The sequence below is a fragment of the Elephas maximus genome, chromosome 7 (genome assembly GCF_024166365.1).
Source record: "Elephas maximus indicus isolate mEleMax1 chromosome 7, mEleMax1 primary haplotype, whole genome shotgun sequence".
NCBI lineage: Eukaryota > Metazoa > Chordata > Mammalia > Proboscidea > Elephantidae > Elephas > Elephas maximus.
Genome location: NC_064825.1, coordinates 48,380,405 through 48,392,623, shown reverse-complemented (window position 1 = coordinate 48,392,623; position 12,219 = coordinate 48,380,405). Strand labels below are relative to the sequence as shown.

At 36.1% G+C, this 12,219-nt stretch overlaps 1 protein-coding gene across 6 annotated transcripts in view; it reads right to left on the bottom strand.

Moving 5' to 3' along the window:
* The window catches only part of C2CD3 (C2 domain containing 3 centriole elongation regulator), a 187,131-nt gene that overhangs the window by 121,352 nt on the left and 53,560 nt on the right, over positions 1 to 12,219 (bottom strand). For all 6 annotated transcript variants that reach the window (XM_049889842.1, XM_049889843.1, XM_049889840.1 and 3 more), the window contains exons 8-11: positions 8,580 to 8,727; positions 3,315 to 3,466; positions 2,270 to 2,485; positions 1,354 to 1,466 (exon numbers count right to left, since the gene is read on the bottom strand). In XM_049889842.1, the coding sequence (XP_049745799.1) occupies positions 1,354 to 1,466; positions 2,270 to 2,485; positions 3,315 to 3,466; positions 8,580 to 8,727 (629 nt within the window). The remainder of the gene's footprint in view (positions 1 to 1,353; positions 1,467 to 2,269; positions 2,486 to 3,314; positions 3,467 to 8,579; positions 8,728 to 12,219) is intronic.

Sequence of the window (12,219 nt, the reverse complement as noted above, 5' to 3'; positions counted from 1 at the left end):
GACAGAGTTTGTGCTCATCGCTACGGGTAAATATAAGGAATTTGGGACTAGAATCAAAGCATATGAGTTCAAGCCCCAGTTGTTACTAGTGACCACCTCAGCTACATTTATGACTTACAAAATGATCTTCCTGTCCATTCATTTCTAGGCCCATAAAACTGATCTAAAGAACCCTCATAAAAGGCCCAGTTACAAGAATCTGCTATCTCTGGTATTCATTCAAACCGTCCATTCTGACCTATTGATCTATTCATCTCTGGCCATCTTAGTTCTTAACTCTGTACACTTCTCTTAGTACTCTTAGACAATATATGGGTCTTGCTATATGAATCTACACATAGGAACTGTGAACAAAAGGTTTGGCCCAGAAAGTCCACACCCACTAGACCAGCTTATCTGGTCATCCTGCCAGGAGAAGGGAAGACAACACCTACACCTCACTGGTGTGCTAAGAGGATCAACTGAGGTTATAAGTAAGTAAGTACTTTGGACACTGTAAAATCCTTCATGTACAAACAGAACTCTGTTTCAGTCTGCTGCTACTCAGATTTCTCACTACCTGGGTACTTTTTTGTACTATATTATCGTATTTCTCACATAATTCTGTTTCTTAAGCTTTTTTATTTTTAAACCACCAAAATTGAGTTAAGGTGATAATGGAAGAGAAAATTCATGGAAATAAATTGCTAACAATGTTCCAGAGAAGGTTTTTTTTTTTTTTTAAAGAGTTGGAAAGGATCCTAAAAATACTTATTTCAGTCCATGTCATTGTTGGGAAGCTCACAGAGGGAAAAGGGAGTTTGAGTAAGGTCACACAATTAGTGTGTGCTATAATCAGAACTGCAACCCAGTCTTCCAATTCCTGGCTTGATGCTTATTCCACACTTCCCATACGATCTTTCTAAGAAAGATATGTGGAGAACTCAACCACTGTGGCCAAAAATAATAATAATGCTTGAGAAGCAAAATAGGTTAAGAGCATATGACTTGGAATCAAAACAGTTCTGGGTTCAAATTCTGGTTATATCATAAGACAGTTGTGTGATCTTAGACAAGCTACTGAATGGATTTATGCCTCAGTTTCCTCTATAGTTGTAAGAACATGATCTGAGTGTTAGAAGTCCTTAGCTCTACTCTCAGCTATATTACTGACTTGCTACCTTGTATCAGGACATGGCATCTCTGGACCAATTAACTCACTTATGAAATAAAGGAATTAAAGTAGATTAATTTAAAATTTCTTTCTAGTTCTAAGATTCTATGATAATATAAATTTCAGATGAGAAATCAAGAGTTCAAAAATTCTTCAAAGGTCATAATGTCTAAGGAGCAGAAAACCAGTCTCTCTCTTACTTCCATCTGTAATTTTACTGGAGGCAAGTCGAACGACCTCAGTGATCAAAGCTGTCTTTCTCAATCCACTTTTGGAAAAGCCCACAGGAAAGTGATATTCCACAAAGAAAGTGCTAAAAATCAAAACAAAAAAGAGGATTAAAAAAAAAAAACCCAAACGCGATGAACAGATTGAGCACAGGGCATTTTCAGGGCAGTGAAACTATACTGTATGAGACTGTAATGGTGGACACATGTCACTAAGAATTTGTCAAAACCCACAGGACTGTACAACATGAAGAGTAAACCCTAATGTACACTATGGACTTCAGACAATAATAATGTATCAACACTGGTTTATCAATTTCAGCAAATGTACCACAGGAATGCAGACTATTAATAAGAAACAATGTGGAAGGGGGAACAGGGCATATGGAGACTCTGCACTTTCTGTACAATTTTTCTGTAAAACTAAAACTGCTCTAAAAAATAAAAAATGAAGCCTATATAAAACAAAACAAAAAAAGCACCCCCAATGAAACGTACACGTCTTTGAAGGCCCTATCCAATGCTACTTCTTCTTCAAAGCCTTCATCAGTCCTGTCAGAGAGAATTAAGGGCTCCCGTTCTTGTGTTCCCATAGCATTTTTAATAAACATCTCTTTTGGCCCCTAAAATCCTGTATTATAGACAGCCATTTAAATGTTTCTCTCTCCTATTAAATATAAGCCTGCAAGAACAAAGTCTGGGTCTTAATTTTGTTTCCACATTTACCTAGTATAATGCTTGGGACCTAGTGGGGAACTCAATACTGACTGAATTATGCATATGAAAGCATTTTACAAATCATAAAGTGTTACACAACTATATTATTATTATTGTTATTAATATATACTCCATAAATGGCAAATTTAGCTTTCCTATATAGAAGACATACCGCTTTTTTGCTTGGCTATTTGTCAGGCTAGGTGGTTTCCCAGCAAAGTTTTTTTTGCCAAGTGTCATCTGAGGACTATCTGGAGGAACTCCCATTGTTTCAATGATGATCCTGATTGAATGTGTTCTACCCAGAAGGGCCAGTCTATCCACACTTAATGTCATCATTTGGGAATCTTCTGGAATTTCTGAGAGCATCTGTTGTTCAACCAAATTTCTGAAAGGAATTCATACATAGGTAAAGATATGATGAGGCATATGGTCAGAGACCCAAAATGAAACAACCTAACTTGCATGGGCAAGAAGAAAGAGAAACAAGTATTTTAATTTATAAGTCACCAAGAATTGAGAAATGGCTTTAATTATCAGAATTAAGGTCCTAATCTACAGTGAAAGAAATCTCACAAAAGGTAGAAACATTTTTCTAATCTAAAGGGTTATTTTCACAAAGGTACAGAAACTGATGTTATTGAAAAAGGTTTTTCTGCAAGGAATAAAGACTTTACTTCAGTTTTAAACAGTAAATGGGATTTTTTTCCCCAAACCATGAAAGTACCATATTTTCCACAAATAATGCACCCATGTAAGTAATATGCACACACACGTAACACACATAGAAAAATAACACATGAGAGGTAGCATGGTTGGCAAAAGTGTATGAAGCAGTAATTATTTGCAAAAAAATATTGTAAGTACATATTATAGCACATTTGGAATAGAGTGAATGAGAAGAAAAAAAACTAAACCCACTACCCTAATATAACTACTATTGTCACTTCTGTTTACTCCTTTTTTAAGGCACATTTTCTACATAGCTGTAATCACAGCACACATACAACCTAGAATTCTGCTCTCTCCCCTTACATTTTATGGTACCCATCTTTTCATGTTATCACATTTTTAACAGTTGCGATCCTTACTGATCCTAACTTACTTAACCACTCTGATAATGCTGGGAAAATACGTATCGTTTTAATTTACGAGCTCTTTTGAAGATAATCTTTTTTTGCTTTTGCCTCTAAACAAGCATTCATAGAGAGGCTCACCTATTTTTGTCTGCTGCCTTCTTCTTCAGCTTATGATTACCTGAGTCCCGAGCCTTAGAAGATCTGGCAAGAGCTTTTGACTGGTTCATTTTTTTGGAAGGGATAATATCATCATCTTCACTGGGGAAATCACTAATGCTGGTATCAGATTTCTACAGGGAGAAGAAACAAAAGTTCACTAAAAGATAACTGCTTTAGTGATAATGGTAATGAAACATTTCTCTTAAAGTAAGCAAACTCTCTTCTGCACATATATCATTCCCTTAACCAAAGAGATAACTGACTGACACCAGGGAGATAACCTCATGTTTCTGCCCATTCCACAAAAATAATCTGAAGTTCACAAAAATAACCTACAAGTTCAATTAAAAGAAAATAATGAAAATAAATTCTTCTTTCAAATTCTCACTAATAATAACAACCAGTTTATTGACTGCCCACTATGTACCTGGTACTATGCTAAATGCTGCATGTATATTTCTAATACTCATCACATTCCTTCCAGATGTCCTTATCTCCATTTTTACAGGTGAGAAAACAGAGGCTCAGAGAAGTTAGGCAGCTTGTTTTTGACCCATATCTGTAGGCAGTAAAGCCAGATTTTAATCACCTTAAGTTCCAATGCCTGTATTTCTACCACAATTTGAGGTCAAACAACTAGTACAATGTTATCTAACTCATTATAATTAGCTGGATTTAAACACTGTGCTTTTTCTCACCACTCAATACTACCAATAATTCATTCTGCTTTTCATCTTGCTAAGATGAAGTGTTTATTTCTCAAATTTCATTAATAGGGAAACCACTAATTCATTTATTTTGGGAAAAGGCTGCTATTACAACTGATTGATTGGTCCCTGATATCACAAAATGCAAAATAAAAAGAGAAGACAGGGTTATAGTTATTTGACTCCAAATCAATTAAAAAAAAAAAAAAAAAAAAAGGCATGAAGCTTGAAAACATAAACTCAAGAGACCAAAGTCATTTTAAGTTTATCAAATCTAACTCTCTTTTATCAGCATCTCAGGGTATATAATGTGTTGACCTGTGATAATGGGGACAAATTAACAATTAAATAAACATGATAAGTATGTCTTTCTAACAGTATACAAAACATTACCAGCAATGCACAAACACCAGAAGAGAAGCTAGATACCTGGGAGCTCCAAAAAATCAAACACCTATGCTCATCCAAAGACTTTGCCAAAGAGTAAAAAGATTACCTACAGACTGGGAAAAAGTTTTTAGCTATGACATTTCTGATTGGCATCTGATCTCTAAAATATACAGGATCCTGCACAATAAAAAGACAGATAACCCAATTAAAAAATGGGCAAAGGATAAGAACAGGCACTTCAACAAAGAAGACATTCAGGCGGCTAACAGACACATGAGGAAATGCTCACGATCATTAGCCATTAGAGAAATGCAAATCAAAACTACAAAGAGATTCCATCTCATGCCAACAAGGCTGGCATTAATCCAAAAAACAAAATGACAAATGTTGGAGAGGTTGTAGAGAGGCTGGAACACTTATATACTGCTGGTGGGAATGTAAAATGGTACAACCACTTTGGAAATCAATTTGGCGCTTCCTTAAAAAGCTAGAAATAGAACTACCACATGATCCAGCAATCCCACTCCTTGCAATATATCCTAGAGAAATAAGAGCCTTTACAAGGACAGATATATGCATACCCATGTTCACTGCAGCACAGTTTACAATAGCAAAAAGATGGAAGCAACCAAGGTGCCCATCAACGGATGAATGGATGAATTATGGTATACACACATAATGGAATACTATGTAATGATTAAGAACAACAATGAATCTGTGAAACATTTCATAACGCGGAGGAATCTGGAAGGCATTATCCTGAGTGAAATCAGTCAGTTGCAAAGGGGCAAATATTATATGAGACCACTATTATAAGAATTCTATAAAAAGTTTAAACAGAGAAGAAAATATTCTTTGATGGCTACAAGGGTGGGGAGGGAGGGAGAGGGGTATTTACTAACTAGATAGTAGACAAGAATTATTTTAGGTGAAGGGAAAGACAACACACAGTACAGGGTAAGTCAGCACAACTAGACTAAACCAAAAGCAAAGAAGTTTCCTGAATACAACCAAATGCTTTGAAGGCCAGAGTAGCAGGGACAGGGGTCTGGGGGCCGTGGTTTCAGGGGACATCTAGGTCAACTGGTGTAACAAAATGTACTAAGAAAACGTTTTGCATCCCACTTTGGTGAGAGGTGTCTGGGGTCTTGAACACTAATTTAAGATGCATCAATTGGTCTCAACCCACCTGGAGTAAAGGAGAGCGAAGAACACCAAAGACATATGGTAAAGATGAGCCCAAGAGACAGAAAGGGCCACATAAACCAGAGACTCCATCAGCGTGAGACTGGAAGAACTAGATGGTGCCTGGCTACCACTGGTCACTGCCCTGACGGGGAATACCACAGAGAATCCCTGATGGAGCAGGAAAACAGTGGGATACAGATCTCAAGTTCTTGTAAAAAGACCAGGCTTAATGGTCTGACTGAAACTAGAGGGACCCTGGAGGTCATGGTCCCTGGACCGTTTGTTAGTCCATGATTGGAACCACTCCTGAAACCAACTCTCCAGACAGGGATTGGACTGGACTATAAAACAGATGATACTGGTGAGGAGTGAACTTCGTGGCTCCAGTAGACACATGAGACTATGTGGGCAACTCCTGTCTGGAGGTGAGATGGAAAGGAAGAAGGGGACAGGAGCTGGCTGAATAGACACGGGGAATACGGGGCAGAGAGGAGGAATGTGCTGTCTCATTAGGAGAAGAGCAGCTGGGAGTACATAGCAAGGTGTGTATAACTTTTTGTATGAGACAGACTTGATCTGTAAACTTTTACTTAAAGCACAACAAAGAAATAAATTAAAAAAAAAAAGAGTGTCTTTCTAAGAAGCAATACAAGTTTTTCAAGGTGAGTTATGAAGCTTTTTGCTCTAAGGTTTTTCTTTATTGAGTGGCAGCTTTTAAACATAATTGATAAGGAAATAAAAATTTACAGAGGTCCACGGCCTCAAAGAAATTAGGGTAAAATCTGGTAAAATTTCAGGAACCAAAAACACAGGCTAACAATGATGAATTTCTAAGCTGGGGATATTCAATATTAAGAACATCAAACACTGATGCTGGGGAAAGCTATGATCATTTTAACTCCTTGGGCTTTCCATTCCCTCATCGTCATCTGGTTCACTCCTCCCAGTCAACAAACATTTTCTACGATTATTTTGTTCAAACAGCATTAATGGTGCCACTTATACATTCACTTATTCACTAAGTATCTACTGATTACTCAGTATCTGTCAAGCCTTTGCTATGCTGGTAACATAAAGATAATAAAGACATGATCTATTTATTTTTTATTTGTTCCTATTCTTGAGAAATTGTATAGTACTATGTGGTAAGGACTATAATATATAGGTATGCATAGAATATTGCGGCCATTCAGGCAACAAATTCTGCTTGAGGGTGTCTGGGATGGTTTCTTCATAGAGGTGACAAGTTGACTGAACGAAGGGAAGTTTATCAGATGGATAAAGGAATTTCAACATTCAAAGGAGAAGGATCAGTACAGGCAAAAAAAGATGGAGGTGCAAAAACAGATCGAATGTTTCAGGAATGGTGAGACAAATCAGTATGACTAGAGTCTCCAGTGGATAAAGGGTAAACATGGGAGATGAGTTTAAGGAGGTAAGTCAGGGTCAGATTCTAATGTCATGCTTAAGGCTTATGAGATGCTTATTAGTCTAGGCTTTTTGCCAGATAGACTAGGGTAAGAATTTCAGTTCTGCCACTTAATTATTTATAAAGAGCCTCTCTAAGCTTTTGTTTCATAATATGTCAGAGACAATGTTATCTCATGGGGCTGGTATAAGAATTAAATGTAATAATGAATTTAAAATATTTGGTACAATGCCTGGCACATACCAAGTACCCAGTAAATGACATACAATATGTTAAGTTCCAGGGACAAAGAAAATGTATAAAAAATATAAGTTCAATTTCCTCTTTATTCCATAGGTAACACGGTATCAGCAATGATTTTTAAGTTAGGAAGTCATGAAATTCAAACAATTCATGACGTCTTTTATCTCCTTCTTTTCAACCCCATTGTTGTTACTCTAATTCAGGCTGTTTCTCTCTCTCACATACACCTCCAATAACCCAAGTGCTTCCTATTTGTCTCTCCCCTCAGTCTGTTCCCTACATCAATGCCAGATTAATATTCCTAAAACACTATTTTCATTATGTTATTTTCTCCTCACCTAACATTCAAAGCCCTCCAGACTGCTGTAATGTGCTATTCTGCCTTACGGCTCCTTTTCCACGCAAATTCTCATCCCCAGGGATCTCATTTGTGCACTGTGGATCCCTCACGGTGTAAAAATATGCTTATCTACATAGGTCATTCTTTCTATACCCACTTCATTTCCTTTCTGTGCCTCACAAAACACTACCTATCTTCAAGTCTCGGTTAAAACTCTTCTTCATGATGTTCTTTCATGACTATCTCAAGTAAAAGCTTTCTCTGCTTCCTCTGAACCCTGGTAGTCCTCATTGTCTTACCACTGAGTTGGTATAAATAATTGTGCATTAGTTATCTTTTTTGGCCTGAATAAAAGGAAAATTAGGAGTATGACAGCAATCTTCACAAATAAAAACGATTATTTGTAGAAGAGGGATTGGACTTATTACGTATAGACTTTACAAGATTCTAAACCAATGAATAGAATGGAAGGCTTGACATAATAAAGAACTCTGAAGCAACTAGAAATGCTTGAAAAGAGAATGCCGTGTCTTAAGGGTCAATGGGAGTATTTGTTATCTATTACCAGAGGAGTTGCTGGAATATTTTGAATAAACACCTATCAAGGGTGATTCTGAGAGTATACCTGCAATAGCGTTCCCTTAGAAGAGCTTTAAGGAAGTCATGTATTAAGAGCTTAGGCTTTGGACTCAGGCATACTTCAATTTGAATCCTGGCTCTCACATCTACTTGGTATGTGACCTTGGACAAAGTATTTAATCTTACTAAGCCTCACTCTCCTCATCTGTAAAATGAGGATAATATTTTCCTTTTCAGGTTGTCATGATTAAATAAGGTTAAGGTATAAAATGCATACCATTGTGTCTGGCATGTGGTAAATGTGCCTGCAGCTCCTAATATTAATACTCTTGTTGTCTAATCCCCAAAGCTGCAGATTCAATACTTACAGGTGCTACATAAAATAAGTTCTCCAGGAGACTCTGGTCATACTGAGGGTCATTCAGCTCACTGCTGCAATACACGTCACTCCCAGGAGATGGGGAATCTGGAGGAGAGCCTAGCCCATTCCAGTAATGACCCTGGGATAATTCAGCACTGTAGAGATAAGAAAAACAAAGTAGAAGGACTTTCAAAGACATTTTAGCTCAGCTATTCATTCTTTAGTGAAAATTTCCTTAAGTTCTAAACATAGAAGATAACGTTAAACAGAATACTCACGTTAAACAGAAACAACACTATCTGGTAAATAGTCCCAAATTATATTCCCTCTCCTCTGGGATGCCAACAGCTAGTATTCAAAACATGCTACTGATACTGATTGTGATCTCATTCATTTATTCAATAAACATTTATTGAGCACCTATTATTTGTCAGGCATGGTGCCAGGTCCTGGTTGATGAAGAGATGGTTAAGCTAACAAAACTTCTACCTTTTTGGTGTTTATGGTCTAGCAGAGAGAAAAAAGGTAAACAACTAACTACATATAACTCCATGAGTTACGTGTTATATGCTGTTTTTGTGAAGAAATGGCTGATTCATAAATATGTCTTCTTCCTTTAAGAATATATATACATATTTTAAATTAATTATGGCAAGATCAATTCTGAGAAATACAGAAATAAATAAAAGATACCTTATTTACAAATAGTTTGTAAACTAATAAGATAAGAAATATATAAATTACTATAACCTCAGAATTTCTAGGGAATTAATTTCTCCTTTTTTTGAAATTCCATACCATACTGGTAACTTTTCTGATAGCAATCTTTATTCTTTACCTTTCCTTTTAGGTCTTTGTATAAAATTCTGTATTTGCCCTCAAAGTATAAGCTCCTTGAGAGCAAAGTATCTATATATTCCATTCATTTTTGTTTCTCCTATACTGACTAGCACTTAACGAACATGTGCTGTATACTGACTAGCACTTAACGAACATGCGTTGTATACTGACTAGCACTTAACGAACATGCGTTGTATACTGACTAGCACTTAATGAACATGTGTTGTATACTGACTAGCACTTAATGAACATGCGTTGATAAACTTAATGAATTCTTAATAAACATCTGTTGTTAGTAACAAAAGCAATAGTATTTATTAAATATTTACTATGTGTCAAGCACCATCCTAAGCATTTTGTTTATTTTTTTCAACTTTGCTTCTCCTCTAGGCTAGGTGCTGTAACACTCCTCCTTCATTAATTTTTCAAGAAAATAGCACATAATCACTACCTTCAAATTAGATCATGTTCCTACATTATTTAGAACAAGCAGACGTTCATTAAATGTTCCCTTCCTGACGGGGTAAATTTCAAGGTAACCACAAAGAAACTTAACAAACCTATTCATCAAAATAAAGAAGAAAAACATAAAGCCTCAGTAAACACAAAATCGACAAAAATGAAACAAACAAAAAATACACACAAAAAAGGCATCAAGCACAGTAAGAGTAACGAAGAAAACATCAGCACACAAAAAAAAAAGCACTACAAAACAACAGCAATAAATTCACATTTATCAATAATCACACTGAATGTAAATGGCTTAAATTCACCCATAAAGAGACAGAGAGTGACAGAATGGATAAAAAAAAAAGAAGGTCCACTAATACGCTGCCTACTAAAGATACATCTTAGAAACAAAGATATAAATTTATTAAAAATCAAAGGATGGAAAAAATATATCAAGCAAACAACTACCTGAAAAGTACAGGAGTGGCAATATTAATCTCAGATAAAGTAGACTTTAAAACAAAATCCACCATAAAAGATAAAGAAGGGCACTACACAATGACTAGAGGGACAATCCACCATGAAGACATAACCGTAATAAGTATCTATACACCCAATGACAGGGCTCCAAAATACATAAAATAAACTCTAACAGCACTGAGAAGAAAAATTGATAGTTCCACAAAATAGGAGACTTTCTAGAAAGAAACTAACAAAGATACAGAAGATCTAAAGGCCACAATCAACCAACTTGACCTCATAGACACATACAGAATACTCCACCCAACAGCAGCAAAGTACACATTCTTTTCTAGTGCATATGGAACATTCTCCAGAAGAGATGACATCTTGGGCCATAAAGCAAACCTCAACAAAATCCAAAACACTGACATGATAATAAAGTGTATCTTCTCTGATCATAACACCACTTGAGCAGAGATTAGTAACAGGAAAAAAAAAGGAAAAAAAAAAAATCAAGTACATGGAAACTGAATGACACCCTGCTTCAAAATCAGGGGGTAATAGAAGATTCAAAGATGGAATCAAAAAGTTCCTAGACTCAAATGAGAAAGAAAACTCACTATACCAAAACCTTTGGAACACAGCATAGGCAGTGCTCAGAGGTCAATTTATAGCAATAGATGCACACATCAAAAAAGAAGAAAGGGATAAAATCAAATCATTAGCTACACAACTGGAATGAATAGAAAGAGAACAGCAAAAGAAGCCCACTGCCACCAGAAGAAATAATAAAGATCAGAGCAGAAATAAATGAAATAGAGAATAGAAAAACAATAGAATCAACAAAACCGAAAGTTGGTTCTTTGAAAGGATCAACAAAATCAACAAGTTATTGGCCAAACTGACGAAAGAAAAACAGGAGATGACGCAAATAGCCCAAATAAGGAATGAAATGGGGGACACTGCCACAGACCCAACTGAAATAAAAAAGGATCATTAACAGAGTACTATGAAAAACTATACTCCAACAAATTTGAAATCCTAGAGGAAATGGACAAATTTCTAGAAACACACTACCTACCCAAACTAACACAAAATGATGTTGAAAATCTGAACAGACTCTTTAACAAGAGATTGAAAAGGTAATTAAAAAAACTCACAACATAAAAAAAGCCTTGGTTCAGATGGCTTCACTGGAGAATTCTACCAAAGATTCAGAGAAAAGCTTACACCGGTACTACTCAAACTATATCAGAACATACAAAAGGAAGGGATACTTGCAAATTCATTCTATGAAGCCAGCATAACCCTGATACCAAAACCAGGTAAAGACATCACAAAAAAAGAAAATTACAGACCAATATCTCTCATGAATATAAGATGCAAAAGTTCTCAACAGAATTCCAGCCAACAGAATTTTCCATCATATCAAAAAAATACACCATGACCAAGTGGAATTCATACCAGGTATGCAAAGATGGTCCAACATTAGAAAATCAATCAATATAATTCACCATACAAACAAAATAATCACACGATCATCTCAATCAACACAGAAAAGGCATTCGATAAAGTTCAACATCCGTTGCTGATAAAAACGCTCAATAAAATAGGCACAGAAGGGAAATTCCTCAACATAATAAAGGTTATCTATACAAAACTAATAACGATCATCACTCTTAATGCAGACAGGCTGAAAACATTCCTCTTCAGACCAGGAACAAGACAAGGATGCCCTTTATCACCACTCCTACTTAACATTGTGTTGCAAGTCCTACCTAGAGCAATAAGGCAAGAAAAAGAAATAAAGGGCATTCAAATTGGTAAGGAAGAAGTAAAACTGTCCCTATTTGCAGATGATATGATACTATATATAGAAAGCCCAAAAGACTCCA